Consider the following 21,255-nt stretch of genomic DNA (forward strand, 5'->3'; position numbering starts at 1 on the left):
GAATGGAGTGTGGGTGCAAATCCAAAGATCTTTAGGCAATGCATCATTATTCCCCATACCACTGGTCTACTGCCCCCTACAGGAGAAACATCTGAAGACTACTTCTTTGTTCTGTGCAGAGCCATCACTTTTTCTAATCCAGTCTTGACCGGATATATTCCAGTGTGGGGGTTAGGTGTAGGTGCCACATTGCATGCACATGTCTCCCGCCAATCTGTTTCTTTGTTTCCATACATCAATTCATCCACCATTTTAGGGTGGAGGCAGAACTTTTCTTGAATGTTGTCTTTGTCTTTTGTCTGTCCAACGTTCTTGTCCGTCATCGTCATAACACTCATACAACTCACAATTTCCTATGGCTGTTTCTTTATAACCTCCTCTGGTCACTTCCTCTGTAACTTTCTTCTATCCACTTACAATTTCCATCATATCATTATCATGCAACTAGCCTTTGTTCTTTTAAGAACCTTTCCATTTACCGACATACAAACAACCATCTTTTGGCATACTTGTCCTTTTCCAACATTCTCTGACATCCTTTTACAGCCTCTTTCTCATTCAAGATCCGTAGTACCGGTTTATGAATTGCCTCTCATCCTACCTAGCAAATTTTTCCCATAATTTTCTATATATCTCTAGTGCCGGCACACACTCGCAGTCACTCTTCCATAGGGCAGTTTTAACCACTTTTATTTAATTTAGTAATTTTTCCTAACCCGTTTGCCCGTCAAGAAATGACTGCAGTCCCCTTCCTTGAAGCAGCTGGATCCTACCACACAAAATAAATTTATAAAGTCCGACTGTCCAAACTCAGTCTACTTTGTCTCAAGTGAATTACGATCCAAAAACTGCTCTTCTAGGTGACTCTTTAGGTAGGGGCGATTCCAGAATGTTACGTTCTTAAAACCAGTACAGTACAGTATCACAATAGCGCTATCAAACACACATGTTCAACTCACACAATACTCATATACACTACCACACATCACATGGAGTTTTCAAATAAACTAACAAGATTCTTTGGACTGGGCAATATAGGCATGCAACTCACCGGACGTGGAACAATCCAATCAAGGAGAGACAGAGCAAATTGTAAGAAAAAGCTTCTTACCTTTTTGTGCAGCTGCATGGTCTGTCTGTCCTGAAAGGATGATCCCTAAATTCTCCGGTAGGCGTCATGCAAACCCATGTCGCTGTTCGAGCGCCAAGTTTTGTCAGGGAAATATCCCCATCTCTTGATGTAATGTGTGGTTCCCAATCATTGTATAGTACGAGCTGCTCGGTGAATCACTCAGACCTTCACATGTTTGAGAGAATTCCAATTTATTTAGGTTGCAGACAGTTTTTATAGGTTCTTGGGACAAAGGAACCTAGTGACCATACCCACATTCCAACAGCCTCTCCAGGATGTAACTGAAAGATGATCTGTGTACGCAGGGGATGGTGCTATTCACAGGGATCTTTGTATAGATACATGATAGAAGAACAGATTGGATGGATTCTATTCCCTCACAGTATGTAGAGCTTGTGTCTGCAATGTATCTATAGAGAATCTGTCTATAATGTGTGTAGAGCATGTGTCTGCATATGTGCGGAACAGACCTTGTATCACATCCGAAATGGCGTAGTTTGCACCCAAATCTACTAAGAGACCGGAGACTTTTAGTTGATACGGGTGCTGGAGGAAATAATTTTAAGACTGGCATTTAAAATACCAGTCTTAAAGGAGTTTTTCCCACGAAGAAAAGTTTGCCCCTATCCACAGGATGCGGCCTAACTTGCTGATCAGTGCGGAGACCCCCACAGATCACGAAAATGAGGGATCCAATGGGGTCCCACGTACCTCCATCGGATCCTACATTGCTCAGTCAGACTAATAGAGCAGACGGCTGCGCATGACCGTTCTGCTCCATTAATCTCTATGGAGCTGGCGGAGATCAGTGAGCGCTGCACTTGGCGATCTCCGTCAGCTCCATAGAGATTAATGGAGCAGAAACGTCATGCCCATTCGGCTTCTGCATTAATCTGACGGAGCGACAGATTTTCGTGATCTGTGGGGGTCTCAGCTCTAAAACTCCACTGATCAGCAAGTTAGGCCCTAACTTTTCTTCGTGGGAAAACCCCTTTAATGGATTCCCCACACAATAGGGGATAACTTGTTGATCAGTGGGGGTTAAGGACCACGAGAACGGTGGTTGTAGTACAACAAATGAATGGAACACCAGAAAGAACATGCCCTCTGACGCTCTGTTCATTGTCTATGGCACTGATGGAGATGGCTGGGTACGGCGCTCGGATATCTCCAACAGTGCCATTGAGATGAGAAAAGTAGCAGGGAGCATGTGCGAACAGCTGCTCTTTCAATTTGCAATACAAGGACCCTCCTTCTTGTGATCCGTGGGGGTTCCAATTGATTGTTTGCACTAATCATTGTAACTAGCTATTTGGCTGGCCGCGGGAGGGGGCGTTTTTCTATAGTTCGCCTCAGGCAGCAGAGAGGCTAGGTTCACCCCTGCTGGTGGGAGCCCGGGGCCCGGAGCCATGGGGGCTATTCCTGCCAGTATGGGTGCTGGGGGGCAACCGGGTCTTGGTCCCTGCCGGCGCTGTGCTGCAGCGGTGGTGGACGCCATGTAATGCCACACATAATAGCGTAGGGACCCACCATAAAGAGATCACCGTGAAGTGGTTGGTGGGCTTATACAATTTGATCAAAATGTAACTAATTACCTCGAGTTCGTTATATAATGTAGCCTAGCGGCAGTAGATCATTGTGTGATGTGTGGATGTGCGGTCCAGTTCTTTTTCTCTCCCCATGTTGGCTATATACAAAGGCATGGGCTAGCTATATATTGGGGCAGGGGATGGCTATATACTGGGGTAGGGGCTGGCAATATACTGTGGTATGAATTTACTATATACTGGGGCAGAGACTGGCTATATACTGAGGCAGGGACTGGCTATATACTGGAGTCTGGCTGGCTATAAACCGGACGGAGGCTTCAAATTCAAATCATCTGCATTTACTCAAAAGGTAGCCTTATCATCCATACATCATTATACATTAACACTTGTGCATCCTACATATTATGAAGATTCAGTTGTGCTCTTTTTTTGTGGACCACCATAAAAAATACAACTGCAAAAAACTTTATATTATGCTCACAATGAAAATATTTTATATTAACATTGCAGTATTAAATCCTTTGTCCAACAGATCTTTATCGAAAAGCTATGCATGCCCTTAAGCTGAAGCAAGAACAGCAGAAAGGAAGACCATCTCGTGGAGACAGAGGAATTAGCCCGCTGGAATAAGAGAATCCCTAAATGATGCAAGCATTTTGGTTTATAAAATTATTTTAACATAACATAATGCATAAATAGAGTTGAGCTCAGGAATCAGATATATCTCCTGCTGCCAAGACATCCATTTATAATCTGAAACTCAGGGAGCTGGTTGGAAGGTGTGCTTTAGTTGTGAGAAAAAAATCAATAGTTTAATACCATAAAACTGCTGTAAGCCACCACACTCATTTTTCAGTGGGTAAAAGGAAACAAGCAAGAGCGGCCAGGAAAGGTGTCTGAGGAGGGTTTACATTGTTGTTGATGTAATTCTGTAGATCACTGATGGATAGTGGACACTGTGCTTTAATAAAATACATTGAACTGCTAGATTATTGTAAGAAACTCCTTAAAGATATATTAGATAAAGATATATTCTATACCAATTTTAGGCATAGATGATAAAAAGAAAAACTATTCTTTCATTGCTACCTTAACCCCTTCCCGCCAGTGCATTTTTTTAGTTTTTGAATTTTTTTGCTCCCCTCCTTTAAAAATCCACAGCCTTTTTATTTTACAGGGTACAGAGCTTCATAAAGGCTTGTTTTCTGTTAAACAAATTGTACTTTTTTTATGCTGTGTACAGCTGGGGAAAAAAAATCCAAATGCACTGAACTAGAACTAAAAACTGCTTTTGCGCCATTTTCTTGTGGGCTCTATTTTAAGTACTTATTCTATGTGCTCCAAATGACACCTCCACTATATTCTTGGAGTTGGTATGATTACGAGGATACCATATTAAAAAATTAAAACTTTTCGTATTTTCTTCATTTTGTCATATTCTGATGCTAATAACTTTTTCACACTTTGGCATATGTAGTTATGTATGATGTCATTTTTTGCAGGACATAATGACGTTTACATTGATACCATTTGCGGGACTATTCAAACTTTCGGTCACTGTTTATTTCAAGACAATATCTTCCATGTGTATAGTTGTGATGCAAATGAAACATTAATGCAAACGCCACGCAAATGCTGTGTAAGCTCGATGGAAATTCTCGCTAAGCAGATGTCATGCTGATGTCATGTTTGCATAAATGTAATGTACAGGTAGGTTACGTAGAAGATAGGTTCTGTAGGTTTGTTCTTAAGTTGAATTTGTATGTAAGTAGGAACTGTAAATTTTATAATGGTAACCCCAGCCAAATTTTTTTGGTCTCTGTGACAATTGGATGTTGGATTGTCATCAGAATCAGGATTAACAATAAAGCTTAATTGCAGACACCTTTATTAACTGCTATAGCTGTTTATTGTAGCCTAAGGCTAAAGTACAGTAATTTGCCACATTCCATTTGAGTTTACTTTGCATCTGCATTGACATCATGCTTACATCTTATTATGAAGTTTGCATTTACATTGCATTTGTAGTAACATCGCAATTGGTTTCAGAATTTGTTTTTTGATGTAAACGGAATGTACACACAATGTGAATGCAATTTCGTAGCATTGTGATCATGTAAACAGAATGTTATCGGATTTTGTATGAACATTTAGCCTTTAGATGAACATAGAAAAAAAAAATCACAGCTCACCACTGTTCATAGGTAGCTTCTCTGCCATTGTCTGCCCCTGATTGGACAACATTAGAGAAGATTAGCATAATGTTTGTTTCCAGCTCCAGCCTCAGCACCTCCTCTCTGACCAAACCCAGATTTCAATGGTCAGATATCAGTACTGATTTCTCCGCAACCCCTGCAAAATGTTATGCCAATCTCCATGTGTGAGGTGGCAAAAGGTCCTCTTTGAATAAGGCAGCTCTTTATACATCATTGCTAGACTTTTAGGAATCCATTTGACATAATTTTGGTGTATAGCCAAAACAGTAAATGTACTCTTATAGGTTAAGATGCCCACTGTAAATGCCATGGTTTTATAATTATTCATCTACGTTGGTACAGTTTATGAAACTAGTATGTCTAGGGGAGAAGCCATTGATGTTGGTCTGGAAGTAATTCAAAAAACTTATATGCATATTTTTTACCCATAATTCTCAATGAGCCATTAAGACTACACCTGCCCTGAAAAGGGGGCCAGCAATGACAATCTCAATGAGCAAACATAAGCAACAAGAGAGAACACCACATCAGGTGACATCATCAGACCAAACCATAACCCAGTGTTTTAATTGAGGGTCTTCATCTGTTTACCATTTGGTATAGTACATCAAAACCCAATCTGGGTTAGGTGGATCTTATGGGTCCAGGACTATTTCCACAGTTCCCAACGCTATTAAAAACGGTACATTGCAAGTGATATCAATATTACAATAAAGGAAAAATGTGGGCACTAATGGGGTTCTTACAATGGAAACTAGAAGTATCCACATCAGAAAAAAAACTGATCCAACTTCTTTGTTCATAAAAAGGTAAAAATCTAAAATCTAAAAACTTATAAATATGGAAACTTACAGTTAGCCGTAAACATGGTAAGCAGAGCAGTAGCAGACCTAGAAGAAACATGAGCCTCTGGGGTGGAAATCAGAAGATTGCAGTATGGTGCGCAGGGAGGGGGAGGCTGTTGTGCATAAGATATTTTGATGAAATATGATGATTTGCCAATCGTCCACTTTATACCACTTTACCAGGTATTAATCCAGGACAGACAACCTTGGTTCTTTTTCCAGAGATAAAGCTTACTTTTATTTTTCAGGCCCAAATGCAGCAAATGCACATGCTGAAAATAACAAAAAGTGGCAGGGGACATATCTGGCAGCCATGCAGAGCAGAAGTGAGAAACGCTTGCTCCATCTTGGGCCTTAGCTATAGCAATCTAAGGCTTGCTATAGCTAAGCTAAGGTTTGCTATAGCTATATTGCTAAGCTAAGGCTTAGCAAGCCCCAGTGCCCAGACACATCAGCTCACCAGTGGGGTTCAGGTGCTGAAGACGTCTCAGAGGCCTCCAGTACCAGCCCTTTCTCACAGCATCCACAATCCTTCACTGTGCCGCCCAGCACTACAGCCGATAAGAGCACCCCACTCCTTGCAACTGCTGCGCCATACAGCGGAACAGATCTGTCTCCTTCCAGACCCAGAACTCCCTCAGTGTCCATATCACATCACACTTTGATGCCAAAAGGAGGACTGCAGTAGCACAGCCACAGGGTGCAATGGCAGACCCTGCTATTGGACACAGCCTGCCATCAAAAAGGTCCCTGTTAAAGTCACCTACCACATCAGGTGCCTGATGGGCCCAGCTGCATCCCCAGCTCAGTCACCTGCATGCCCAAGGCCAAATACAGCTCCCAAACCAGCTGCCACTATCACAGATCCTGATACTCTATCTTTCTGCACCACAGCATCTCTCCCGATGCATGCTCCAACAACAGGCGATGCTGTGCCCGCTCATTAAACTCTTGCAAGACATAAACATCCTTAACCATTGGGGTTATCCTTTTTCCTCTTCCTGTTAAAGGGGTTTGCCTATGAAAGAAAATTCTCAAATTTCAATACCCTAGTGATGTTTACACATCACACACAAGCAGACACTTTATGATCCCTCTTGTTCTGTGTACTGACAATGTGGTTAGATTATCAGGTTACAGGTTTATATACACTTCCATTTAGCTTCTGAACATTCACTAGTATCTGACACATAGGAAGAGAGATGAGACATAGCAGCGATGAGAGATGATGACATCCATGAGATGCATATTACATGACATCACAGCTCTCCTATTATAGGCATAACATACACAGCACTGCTCTATCTTACCTAAAACAGATCTGCTGTGCCTCCCCCACCCCCGGATAAAGATCCTAGCTGTATGTAGTTTTACTCTCCTCACGAGCCGCCGGCAGGAAATCAATGTGTGTGGGGAGAAAGAACAGAGAATCACTCAGTGCAGTGTCAGACAGAAGAGCAAGATATCTGCCAATCCTAAATTTAGAACATACAGGGTCGGGTCCAGGGGGAACAAAATTTGGGTACACCAGGACTGATAGATATCTAAGGACTAAGGACCTTATTGGTCAGAAACGCGTAAGAAGATGCTTTTTTCTGCACTTATGTGTTAATACCTGTAATTTGCTGTGTCACCATGTTTGAATAAAGGATTCAAGATTTCCAGTGAAACAAAAAGTGCCGACCTCATCTGTTCTGAAGTTTATGTTTGCTTGGGAGAAGAGAAGTACTCTCAGAGGACCGTGCACCTGGAGTTTTGAGCAGGTTCGTTTGGTGTGTATTCACACACAACAGTGACTTCATGGGAATACCCCTTTAAAGGGAGCCTACCACCACGATTCTACCTATAAAGGTAGATCGGGTGGTAGGTGGATGAATGGGACGTGAGCTATCTTTTAGTAAACTTTAATCCGCGGATATGTAAACTTTTTTAAGCGGCTACTGGGGCGTGGAGTAGCCGGACATGAGGCTACACGTCGCGGCTACTCCACACCCCAGTAACCTCTTTTCTCTGCATACCATTTCATCTTTGGTGCGCAGCTCCTCATAGATGTGCACCCTCGTCCGAGGCTCGCCTCGGAGCTGCGGCCGCGCAGCCGGGGACTCGGACGGTAGCTGCGTGCCGAAGATGAAATGGTAGGCAGAGAAAAGAGGCTACTGGGGCGTGGAGTAGTCACCACGTGTAGCCTCATGTCCGGCTTCTCCATGCCCCAGTAGCCGCTTAAAAAAATTTACAGTTTCCTAAAAGATAGCCGGGACGTGAGGATTAGCCCAAAAAAGGGCTATCCTCACGTCCCATTCATCCACCTACCTTTATAGGTAGAATCGTGATGATAGGTTTCCTTTAAGGTGGGCAGCCACAAGGAATCCTTTAGCCGTCGAGAGGATCTCCCAAACTATTTGCAAGCTCTTGACCTCTCTGCGATTATGCTCCCAGATTGAGAGGCACCACTTCCAGACCTGACTTAGCCATCCAGACAGGTCACTTCATGGGATGTCACGACTGAAGGCCAGTCAAGAACACTCCGCCCACAGCACCAGAGATATAGAAGACAAAACTCAAAGATCAGTCAAAAGATTGCTGATAAGGTTAACAGGTTTCAAAACTGCTTCATTCATTTGAGTGGGAAACTACTACTAATCCTTGTTGGCTTTTTATGTTATGTGATACTGTTATTGTTGATTCGCTGGGGGGGAGGGAGGGGGCTTCTCACAAGCGTCCTATATTATACACCCACACACCATACCCCCAAGGACGCCAGTGGGTCCCCTCCTTTCCTCTCTTGTGGTCGGATCCCAGTTACTACAGTCTATTTTTCTCCTCTTCCAGCTATATCTAGATGTCTCTAGGCCCTTTCTGATTTTTTATTGTTTAACCCTTTGTGGTATGACTTTGCGTTAGATTCTGCTTGACGAGACCAAAAGACGTGGATAGATGTCTGACTGGGTCCTCAACCAAATCATCACAAAATATACTTTATATACTTTAAAAGAAGTTGTGAAATTCCACTACACACAAGTATTTAAAAATCTACAGAGCGTAGAGCCAACAATATGACATTTTTATATTAGGGTTATATAGGTGTATCCTGAGTGTTGTGTATCATGCTAGTTAGTTGTCAGTTTGTTAGTTGGGAGGTGATTTGTTATTTCCGTTCAGTGTATTCTTTTGCTAGAATTATTATTCTCATACGGTGTGTCTCTTTACCGTGACTTAAATGAAGAACACTGAATGATTTTGACACTAGGTGTCGCTGGTGAGTGTTTACTCGTAGTTATAACGATTGTTACAAATTAACAGTTTTCATTCATTCAATAAACCAGATATTCCTAAAAGTGTGTCCATTCACAATACGTACTTGTGATTGAATTCAGAGATGGATTAGCTCCCAACAACTTTTCAGTCATTCTCCATTATTCATTCATGTGCCTAGGCACACGCCAGCAACCCATACATACACAATCACTCGTTTTTTTCTGCCAATAGTACTAAGCTAGCTGTTGTTTAGTTCAGTTGGCTCTCTGACTGCTAAATAAAACACGACAGCCCCCCCACCCCCCCAACATGTTTCACCACATCAGTGGCGTCCTCAGGAAAATCTTAGAAAGACTGGTTATGCGGCATTTGTCCAGTGTGGTGAAGAACTTCGTAGACCCGTTACAATTTGCATATCGCCGCGGGTTGGGAGTAGATGATGCATTAATCAATTTGATACACAGAGTATGTGCTCATCTGGAATTCCCAAAAACAGAGGTTCGCCTGACATTTTTTTTACTTCAGCAGCAGATTTAACCCCTTCCCGACATTTGACGTAATAGTACTGCATCGCGGGAGGTGCGTTCCCGCAAAATGCAGTACTATTACGTCAAACTTCTGGCGCCGGCTCCTGAACGGAGCCGGCGCCAGAAGCTGCGGGTGTCGGCTATATATTATAGCCGACACCCGCCTCTAACACCCGCGATCGGAGATTTCTCCGATCGCGGGTGTTAACCCCTAACACGCCGCGGTCGCGCTGACCGCGGCGTGTTAGAGGCATTTAAAAAGTATTTGATGTCAATCGGACCCCCCCGCGGCACTTACCGGGGGGGTCCGCAGCTCCGATCGCAGCCCCGGGACTGCCGGTGCCCGGGGCTGCGCGATCTTCCTCCCGGTGCCGGGTCCGTGCCTCCTGGCAGGACCCGGCTGTAAGACACTGGGCATGCGCAGCATGCTCAGTGTCTTACATTACACAGTGCAATACATCTGTATTGCACTGTGTAACCTGTAAAATAGCTTGAACAAGTGATCAGAAGATCACTTGTTCAAGCTAATATGTAAGTTACTGTAAAAAAAAGTTAAAACAATAAATAAAGTTTTTTTAAATAAAAATAAATAATAAAAGAAAGTGAAAGTCCCCCCAAACACCACATTTCCCTGTACAAAAGTAATAAAGTATAAAAAACACTAAATCACAAAAAAACCTCACTTATTTGGTATCGCCGCGTCCGTAACAATCTGTACAATAAATCCTAATCATAATTGGACCCGCTCGGTGAACATGGTAGAAAAAAAACCCCAAAAACTTGCCAAAAATTAAAACTTTTTATCAAATTGCTTTACAAAAAATGTTCTAAAAAGTGATCCGAAAAAGTTACAAGCACCAAAATGATACCGATAAAAAGAACATCTTGTCACGCAAAAAATAAGCTTATAACCAGCTCCGTAAACCAAAAAATACTAAAGTTATGCTGCTATAAAAATGACAATACTAAAACAAATGCAATTTTTTCTATTCTAGTTTTCCTTCAATAAAATTGGACAAATATAAAATAAACTATATAAATGAGGTATCACCGTAATCGTAGTGATCCGTAGAATAAAGATAATATATTATTGTTATGCTACAGTGAACACCCCCCAAAAAAATGCTAAAAATCCAAAACAAGAATTGATGATTTTATTTTCCTCTACATATAAAGAGTTAATAAAATTGCTTCAATAAACTGAAAACCCACTAAAATGAAGGTTTTTTTTACAGTGCATCTCATCTCGCAAAAAATAAACCCTTATTTGTTTAAATTGCTTAAAAAATAAATAAAGATTGTATAGCCTATTCCCAACGCGCGTTGTCATAGAACGGTGCGGTGGGTAGTGACTTGCCCACACGGTACAGACACCATGATCGGGGCAAGATGGCGGCTGATCCTGACGGCCATCCATCCTGCCCCATGGACCAGAATGGTTCCGTCCCCCCCACACCCCCAGTTCACGATCCCTGCTATTGGCTCATCAATTCAGACCAGCCAATAGAAGCGAATTTACTTATGACGTCAGTAATACCGGTCACCATGTCTGTAGACACGGTGATCGGGGCAGGGTGGCGGCTGTTCCTGACTGCCACCAATTGTGCCTTGTGCTCCAGAAGGGTTTTGCTGCCCCCCTCTGTCCATGTTTGCCGCTATTGGCTGGTCGATTTGGTCCAGCCAAAAGCAGCAATATTCGTCACAATGGGCATCGCTAAGGTGAATAAGAGCAACACTTGGCAATAATTTCCCTACGGAAAACGAAGATATGGTACAAAAGTGCTGGCCGTGCACATTGTACAGATTACGCTGTACAACTCTTACGAGCTGTTCCAATTTGCAGGTCCTGCCGTATCATTTCTCCGTTTTCAAGAGGAAGATATTAGGAAACTAATATTGGGACAAGAAGGACGCGGCCCCAGTACCTCTGGTTTAGATGTTCCTGTGTTTTGCCAGGACAGCATTTTCCCGGTGAATTCTGCTGCTTCTAATTGTAGGACTCAATAAAGAGTCTGTTCCAAAAGAGGAGTTAGGATGGACACTACATACTACTAAGAGACCTGCGACAACTCTAGAGTGACAAAAGTTTAGTTGGTCCCTTGGTATCATCTACCTCCTTATACGCAACACATTCACAATTCACGCCCAACCTGTTGTGAATTCATTTAGGTAAAATGAATAATTGTAACAACTGTTAGGTCCCGTTGCTCCCTATAACCCTCCATTATTTCATAAGGGGCGCCACATAACGGGCACTGAACTTTCCAGAAATAATTGCAATTTCCATCTTGGACTCCATTGCACATCATATTTGGAAACCACCTATATGTTCAAAATGCTCATTTCACCACGTGTATTACCCTACACCACATATTACACCTTGCTATATTCCCCAAGGGGTGTACATTCAACAATTAGGGTCACTTTTCGGGTTTTCCTCTGTTTTGGTACCACTACGGCTCTCCAAATGTATCCTGACACATATGAAGGATTTCTGTCAAATTTGGCCACTAAAAGACAAACATCCCTCTTTTCCTCTACTGTGCGCCCATAAAGCATTTTATATGCACATGTGGGGTACTTCTACACTCGGGAGAAATAGTTTTACACCTTTTTCGGGGTTATTTAATATATTATCCCTTGTGGCTTACAAAAATTAGGGGTAAAGTGACATTTATAGGAAAATGTTCACCTTTTTTATGTTTAGGGCCTAATTGGATCATTCACCTGTAGGGGCAAATACATATATTACACATTGCAAAATTCTCTAAGGGGTGTGCATTCAAAAATTAGGGTCACTTTTCGGATTCTTATCTGTTTTATACCGCTAGGGTTCTCCAAATGCATGTCAAACATTTCTGTCAAATTTGGCTTATAAAAGGCAAACATCCCCCTTCCCTTTTACTGTGCGCCCATACAACATTTTATATACACATGTGGGGTACTTCTACACTCGAGAGAAATAGGTCTACACATTTTGGGGGGTTATTACATATTTTTATCCCTTGTGGCTATAAAAAATTAGGGGTACAACGACCTTTATAAGAAAATTTTCACCTTTTTCCTATTTAAGTCCTAATTAAATCAAACAACTTTATGGACAAATACACATATTACACCTTGCTAAATTCTCTAAGGAGTGTGCTTTCCAAAATGGTGATACTTGTTGGGGTTCCGCTCTGTTTTGGTACCACTACAGCTCTCTAAATGCATCCTGACACATGTAAAGGATGTCTGTCAAATTTGGCTTCTAAAAGGCCAACGCCCCTCTTTCCCTTCTGAGCTTCACTGCGTACCCATACAACATTTTATTTGCATGTGTGGGGCAATTTTATACTCGGGAGAAATGCTAGTACACATTTTTTGGGGTTGTTTTATCTTTAATGCCTTATGGGATACAAAAAATAGCCGTAAAAGTGACTTTTTTGGGAAAATGTTCATATTTTTCCTTTTTGGGACCTAATTGAAACAAACACCTGTAGGGGAAAATACACATATTACACCTTGCTAAATTCTCCAAAGGGTGCACTTTCCAAAATGGTGACACTTGTTGGGGTTCCCCTCTGTTTTGGTACCACTAGGGCTCTCCAAATGCATCCTGACACTTGTAAAGGATGATTGTTATATCTGGCTTCTAAAAGACCAACGGCCCTCTTTCCCTTCTGAGCCCTACTGTGTACCCATACAACACTTTATATGCAAAAGTGGTGCAGTTCTGTGCTTAGGAGAAATAGTTTTACACATTTATGGGGGTTGTTTCATCTTTTATCCCTTGTGGCTTACAAAAATTTGGGGTAAAAGTGACTTTTTTGAGAAAATTTTCACCTTTTTTCCCTTTTGGGGCCTAATTGAATCAAACAACTATTGGGGCAACTACACAAATTACACCTTGCTAAACTCTCCAAGGGGTGTACTTTCCAAAATGGTGTCTCTTGTTGGGGCTTTCCTCTGTTTTGGTACCATTATGGCTTTCCAAATGCATCCTGACACATGAAAACTTTTTCAGCCATATTTGCCCTGCAAAAACGAAACAATGCTCTTTCCCTTCCAAGTGCCCCCCTGTGCCCGTGCAGCAGGGTACAGTGACAAAATGGGTATTTGCATACTCAGGAAGAATTGCCCCCAACATTGTAAAATGCATTTTCCTTTTTAACCCATTGTGAAGGTGCAAATTTTAGTGTTCAATGAATCTATAGTAAGATAAAATTACATTTCTGTAATTTCACTTTCATTTATCTTTCACCCTCATGAAACGCTCATAGGGTTAACAAAATTCCCAAAGGTTGTTTTGAATATTTTGAGGGGTGTAGTTTCTGAAATGGTGTCATTTGTGGGGGTTTTCTGTCATGTAGGCCTTATAAAGTCACTTCTAACTAAATTGACCCTCCAAAAGTAGGTTTTGATGATTTTCATGAAAATCTGAAAAATTGCACCTAAAGTTATAAGCCTCCTAACATCCTAAAAAAAGGAAAAGATGTTTGAAAAATGATGCCAAGTTAAAGCAGACATATGGAAAATGTTAGTTATCAAGTTATTTTAGTGATATGACCAACTTTTCAAAAAGTAGAAACTTTTGAATTTGGAAAACATTGTTTTTTTCAAAAATTTTGCCAAATTTCCATTTATTTCATAAATAAATACTAAATATATTGATTAAATTTCTCAACCAGCATGAAGTACAATGTGTCATGAAAAAACAATCTCAAAATCAACTGCATATGTTAAAGCGTTCCAAAGTTATAACCACTTAAATAGACACATGTCAGATTTTAAAAAATGGGCCGTGTCAGGAAGGTGAAAAGTGGCTTCAGCGTTAAGGGGTTAATACTATCATCCCGGCACTGCATAATCTAAACTACAGGCTATGCAGGTAGAACCAACCATGATCAAATGGTTGATGACATATCTAAGTTCAAGACCGCAGAAGGTCAGGTTAGGAGATACATGGTCTGATGAGGTGGTGTGTAGTACCCAGGGCCGATTCTAGCATATTTGCTGCCTGAGGCGAAAACTAAAATGCTGCCCCCACCCCTTCAGTAGCCACTCCCATTCCATTATCCACACCAGGTTCAGTAAATACTGAAAACTTTACTAACAATTAACATCCCCACAGGCAGGATCACAGTCATGCGTTGCAGTTAAAACTGCATTGCAATCAGCTTTGAGGTGGTTTTAGGTGCAGTTTTGTTAATTTAACAGGTGAAAGACATTTGTGGAACAAGTGTCCCCTTCAAAATCAAATTAAATCGTTCAGTTCATGTCTTTCACCTGTTAAATTAACAAAACTGCACCTAAAACCACCTCAAAGCTGATTGCAATGCAGTTTTAACTGCAACGTGTGACAGCACCCTGAGGGTGCTGTCACACGTCGCGTTTACTGCCTGCGTTTAAAAACGCATTGCTACAGCTGAAGGGATATTTCCCTAATTAAACAGCTGTTAACGCTTGCGTTTACAAAACGCAAGCGTTAACCGCGACGTTAACGCATGCGTTAACAATGCGGTAACAACCGCATGCGTTAACCGCGATGTTAACACATGCGTTAACAATGCGTTAACAGCTGTTTAATTAGGGAAATATCCCTTCAGCTGTAGCAATGCGTTTTTAAACGCATGCAGTAAACGCGACGTGTGACAGCACCCTGAGGGTGTGGTCACACGTTGCGTTTAACACATACATTTAAAAACACATTGCAACAGCTGAAGAGAGATTTCCCAATTTAAACTTGCTCTTAACACTTGCGTTTACAAAAAGCAAATTTAAACGGGTGCATTTTGTAAACACATATGTTAACAGTTGGCCGCCCCCTGACACTGTGTGACTGACTACAGGATCTGAGAGGCATTGGTGGCGTCTAGTACCTTATAGATGACAATCTCTTCCATCACGAGGACTTTATTCCAGGTGAATTCACGGCCAGATATCTTCAGCTCCGTGCAGCATCTCCAGCCGGCATCCCTAAAAATACCACAGTCACTTACAGTATAAAGTCTCCTGGATAACAACACTTATAGCAGGCACAATAATAATTAATGTACCCCCCTCTTCTTCTTAAATAAAATCTGGCCCCACATATACAGCCCTCCCAGCTTAGTTATATTCTGTGCCCTATTATAATTAAAAACCAGCCCCATATGCAGAAATCACTAGTTTAATTATAAACAGTCTCCCATATAGTCCACCACCCCAGTATCTGACCCTAATATATAGTGGCCCACCCCCTCTAGTTTAATTATATACAGCCTCCCATATAGTACCCCTAGTTTAATATGCCGCCCCCCATATTTTGATCCCCCCTCAGTTTTACTATATACAGCCTGCTATATATTAATTAATTAACTTGCCCCATAAATAAATTCCCCCACCCCAGTTTTATTATATTCAGAACCCCCCTTACAGTACAGGCGGTCCCCTACTTAAGGACACCCGACTTACAGACAACCCATAGTTACAGACGGACCCCTCTGCCCACTGTGACCTCTGGTGAAGCTCTCTGGATGCTTTAAAATAGTCCCAGATTGCAATAATCAGCTTAAAATTGTCTGCAATGAAGCTTTATTGATAATTCTTGGTCCTATTACAGCAAAAAAATTTGAAACTCCAATTGTCACTGGGGCAAAAAAAAAATTGTCGGGAACTACAATAATAAAATATACAGTTTCGACTTACATACAAATTCAACTTAAGAACAAACCTACAGTCCCTATCTTGTATGTAACCCGGGGACTGCCTGTATATACACATATAGCTTAAAATACAGCCACCTGCCAGTTTATTTATATTATTTAGAACCATAAAGAAATCCCCCATCTAGTCTAAATACCAGTTTAAGGTGTATATGAATATATATAGACCCCCCTTTGCCAATAAAAATAATAAAACTTGTACTTACATGCAGTCCATTTGCTCCCACGCCGTCTTCTCCCGGCTCCCGTCTTTTCCCAGCACTCACAGCTAATATTTTCTCTTGGCACTCCTGGATACCATCTTCTCCCGACACTCCCGTCTACGATCTTCTCCGGCTACCGTCTTCATGAAGGCACTCCCGGCTCCAGTCTTCTCCCGGGTACAGTATTCTCCCACTCCCGTCTTTTCCCGGCCCCGCGCAGAGGCAAAGGCGGCGTGACGTCATCACCCGCCGCCTGTGTCACTGCATTGTACGGAGCGACGCAGACAGCTAGAAAGGCATTGTGTCGCTGGGCATATCTATCGCACCTGTCTTAAAGAGACAGGTGCGATGGATTTACTTGGTGGGCGATTAGGGCGCAAAAGGGCACCCAAATCGCCCACCATATGGTTGGAAATAATGCCGCTTGCCAAAGGGCTCTGCATTCTGCCGCCTGAGGCGAGATTTTCATCTCGCCTCATGGCAGATGCGGCCCTGCACAGCTAACATCTTCTCTTGGCACTCCTGGATACCATCTTCTCCCGACACTCCCGTCTACGATCTTCTCCGGCTACCGTCTTCATGAAGGCACTCCCGGCTCCAGTCTTCTCCCAGGTACCGTATTCTCCCGCTACCGTCTTTTCCCGGCCCCGCGCAGAGGCACAGGTGGCGTGACGTCATCACCCGCCGCCTGTGTCACTGCATTGTACGGAGCGACGCAGACAGCTAGAAAGGCATTGTGTCGCTGGGCATATCTATCGCACCTGTCTTAAAGAGACAGGTGCGATGGATTTACTTGGTGGGCGATTAGGGCGCAGAAGGGCACCCAAATCGCCCACCATATGGTTGGAAATAATGCCGCTTGCCAAAGGGCTCTGCATTCTGCCACCTGAGGCGAGATTTTCATCTCGCCTCATGGTAGATGCAGCCCTGGTAGTACCTCAGGGTACTGTGTTAGCTCCTTTTTTGTTTATTCTGTACATCTCAGACTTTAGGAAAAATGATTCGGGTTGCTTACTTCAGAAATACTCGGATGACTCTGTACTCGTGGGCTGTATTAAGGAGAGGGATGATAGTGAATATAGACAGTCAGTGAATATGTAACGTCCGTGCCTGAACGTCGCTCTATCCGCAGTTGGTGGAATAGATGGTGTTTATTTGTGTGTGAACTGTGGCTTAATTCTTGTGTTTGCAATAACTGAGCCACACCCTGCTCCTTGCATTTGTCCTGCCCAGCAAGGGTTACTAGCCTGATGGACAGTTCCCCAGTGTACTGGGGGCGTGTCCAGGATCGGCTTTATATACCTGCCCATTCTCATCTTACCTAGCTGGTTATTTTGAGTCTGACCTGTGTATACTTGCTTGATCTTGACCTGACCTGTGTATATCCCGCCTGTACCTGTATCCTTCAGGCTGGCTGGTTATTTTAGTCTGACCTGTGTTTATACCGTTTGTTCTTGTCCTGTCTCTGTTTGTCTGCCTGTATCTGTACCTGTCCTGTATATAAACCATTTGATCTTGACCTGACCTGTGTATATCCCACCTGTATATATCTGTCCCTGTCTCAGTCCTGTGTTTGTATTCTGTGCACCAGTGTGAACACTGGTCTATTCCTGTATTCCGTTTTCCTGTTCAGTCCTGCGTTTGTATTCTGTGCTCCAGTGTGAACACTGGTCTATACCTGTATTTTTGTTACCTGTCCGCTCCACCATCCAGCAGCTGCCAGACAAAGTAAGTGTCCCCTGTCCTGTTGTAGGGTCACTCAGGGACCGTCAGTTAGGTTCCTGATAGTGGGTTCGCCCTTATCAGGGCGGTTCATCTGCTTTAGGCAGGGCCTTAGCCCGCAGGGGCGTCACAGGGTGAGTTCGCCACCACTTACGTAGTCTGACAGCTAGCGCCAAGTCTGGTTGTGGTTGCGCGTTTGCTGGATGGGTGCTGACAGAATACATTTACTGAGTGGTGCAGCTCAAATGGTCTTGTGCTAAATGTAAATAAGACGAAAGAATTGGTTATAAATTTTTAAATAGAGCAGGGACAGAAGTGGAGCAGGTCAGTAGCTACAAATACTTGGACATCGTCATAGACAATAAATTAAGCTGGCATGAGTGCTTTTGCATTCGCCTTAGCAGCTTGGGGTAACTGTATCTCTAGTAGGGATTGCCAGAGCATGGATAAGATAATTAAGAATGCTTCCTCTAGTGGGTTTGCCTTTTGAGAGATGGGAGGAACTGGTACGGTGTGGAATATTGAGAAAATTGGATAAAATTAGGGATAACATTGACCACCCCATGCATGGATGTGACACTTTAAAGGGAACCTGTCACCAGGGACCTCATTTACACTAAAGAAGGTTGCAGAAGCCCTTCACACCAGCAGTGCAAATCTGCCTTTCTGCCTTTTCTAAGCATTTGCATTACACTATAATTGTGTGTTATAACTTACTCTTGCTCCATGACAAAATCCTGGGGTAGTCACAGGGGCTGGACTTTGGTTAGGATGCATTTCAAAAAACAACATGTGGCTTGTCTGTTACCAGGGGTGGACTGGGAATTTAAAATGGCCCTGGAAAAAACTAAAAAAGTGGGCCCCATTTTATGGGCGGAGTCAAACCAAGTGGGTGTGGTCAGATAATGTGGGTGGAGTTATAATAGACAAATTGTTGGTAGATGGCCTTAATGCAAAACAAGAACATCTCTTGCTAGTAAGTAAATCTAATGTGCAAGGAATGTGACCTGTCGATCAGTAAATGATGCAAACACATGACCCGATATGCCTTAAATACCTTTCCCCTGTGCCATATATGTACAATTCAGAGAAAGAATATATTAATACTGCCTCCTATGTACAAGAATAATGCTACAATAACACATTTAGAATAACTCATTCAATCCTGCCTTCTATAGCTCGCTCAGTTTTGGCTTGTGATTCCAAGTAGCTAGTGAACTTAAGTGGAGTTTAAAAAAGCGGAGTTTTGTGTGTGTTAAGAGTGAATCTGTTGTTTGGGTGATTGTGGACTGAATATATAGGTAATAGCAAGGCACTTTTCTTAGTGTCACAATTTAAATAGATTTTTTTTTCCTTTCTTTGCCTGGTCTGCTAATTGGGAGGAGGGATTAGTGTTCACACCTGATAAATTAAGGTCTAGCAACTCACTTTTGAGCTCACTCAGTTTTGGCTTGTGATTTCAAGTGGCTAGTGAACTTAAGTGGAGTTTAAAAAAGCGGAGTTTTGTGTGTGTTAAGAGTGAATCTGTTGTTTGGGTGATTGTGGACTGAATATATAGGTAATAGCAAGGCACTTTTCTTAGTGTCACAATTTAAATAGATTTTTTTTCCTTTCTTTGCCTGGTCTGCTAATTGGGAGGGGGGATTAGTGTTCACACCTGATAAATTAAGGTCTAGCAACTCACTTTTGAGCTCACTCAGTTTTGGCTTGTGATTTCAAGTGGCTAGTGAACTTAAGTGGAGTTTAAAAAAGCAGAGTTTGAAAAAGAGAAGTCCACAGAACTGTAAGTAACCTACATTTTATATCTCTTGATTTATATAATCATCACAGTTTTGTTGCTAGGATAAGGCTAGCAAGATTGGTGGTGTGCTCCAGTGCACACTCTGCCGCATATATACACTGCTGGAGCAAGAGTTCCAGGGTGAATACCGCTGTGACAGATGTGCCCATATTTTTCTACTGGAAGCTCGTGTTAAAGATCTGGAGGAGGATATTGCACGGCTGCGAGCAATCGACAATCTTGAGAGGAGTATGCTGCTCACTGAGCAAGCAATAAGCGGGGTAGAAGTGGAGGGTGGAGAGGAAAGCCAGCAGGGCCAGGTGGGTAGCTGGGTTACTGTAAATAGAGGGGGTAGGAAGGGGTCAAAGAAAAGGAAGGCCAACTCTGACTCTGAACATCCAAGCAAAATTGCAAAATTGTGCAATGATGTAAAGACGTCAGTGTCAGAAATGGCAGCCCTAGCGGATACTGCTCTCCCTTACAGCCGGGGGAGCAGACCAGCTAGTAGTAGGGTGGATGGGAGTGCAGGTAAGCCAAGGCAGCTAGTGGTTGTAGGGGACTCTATAATCAGGAAGACGGATAGAATAATTTGTCGACAAGACCGCCTCAACCGAATGGTTTGCTGTCTCTCTGGTGCCAGGGTTCGGCATGTGGTGGAAAGGGTGGATAAATTACTGGGAGGGGCTGGGGATGACCCAGCTGTCGTGGTCCATGTTGGTACCAATGACAGAATAGATGGTAGGTGGAGGAGCCTGAAGAATAATTTTAAAGAACTAGGTTCAAAGCTTAAGGAAAGGACCTCCAAGGTAGTATTCTCCGGAATCCTACCTGTGCCATGCGCTACACAGAGCAGACAGCGGGAGCTCAGGGAGTTAAATGCATGGCTCAGATCCTGGTGTAGAGCAGAGGGATTTGGGTTCCTAGAGCATTGGGCTGACTTTTCACTGGGGTGCAAGCTGTTTTCCGCAGATAACTTGCACCTAAGTGGAAGGGGGTCTGCTGTGCTGGGGGAGAAGATCCTAGCAGGGGTGGCGGAGTATTTAAACTAGGATCGGGGGAGGAGGAAAAGGAAGACGCTGAAGGGGTAGACAGGTCAGAAAGGGGGCAGGTTATGTTGGTAGGTGGTGAGGTGGGCGGTGTATGTGGGACCAAGGCAGCGGATAAGGAGATCCCCAAGTTGCAGAACAGTGGTGAGGATATATGTGCCAGTAAAATTACTTTAAATCAGATAAATAACTGTGGAAAATTAAATTGTATGTTCACAAATGCCAGAAGTATCGCAGGAAAAATGGGCGAGCTTGAGGCTCTGATATTAGAGGAACAGTTAGATGTTGTTGGT

The 21,255-nt window shown here is 42.8% G+C and overlaps 1 protein-coding gene across 3 annotated transcripts in view; it reads left to right on the forward strand.

The window, feature by feature from the left end:
* The window catches only part of ARL13A (ARF like GTPase 13A), a 213,787-nt gene extending 209,859 nt beyond the window's left edge, over positions 1-3,928 (forward strand). For all 3 annotated transcript variants that reach the window (XM_072123469.1, XM_072123471.1, XM_072123470.1), the window contains one exon: positions 3,215-3,928. In XM_072123469.1, coding sequence (XP_071979570.1) covers positions 3,215-3,312 — 98 coding nt within the window. In that variant the 3' untranslated portion in view covers positions 3,313-3,928. The remainder of the gene's footprint in view (positions 1-3,214) is intronic.
* Positions 3,929-21,255: the final 17,327 nt, after the last annotated feature.

This window comes from Engystomops pustulosus, chromosome 9 (genome assembly GCF_040894005.1).
Source record: "Engystomops pustulosus chromosome 9, aEngPut4.maternal, whole genome shotgun sequence".
Lineage (NCBI taxonomy): Eukaryota > Metazoa > Chordata > Amphibia > Anura > Leptodactylidae > Engystomops > Engystomops pustulosus.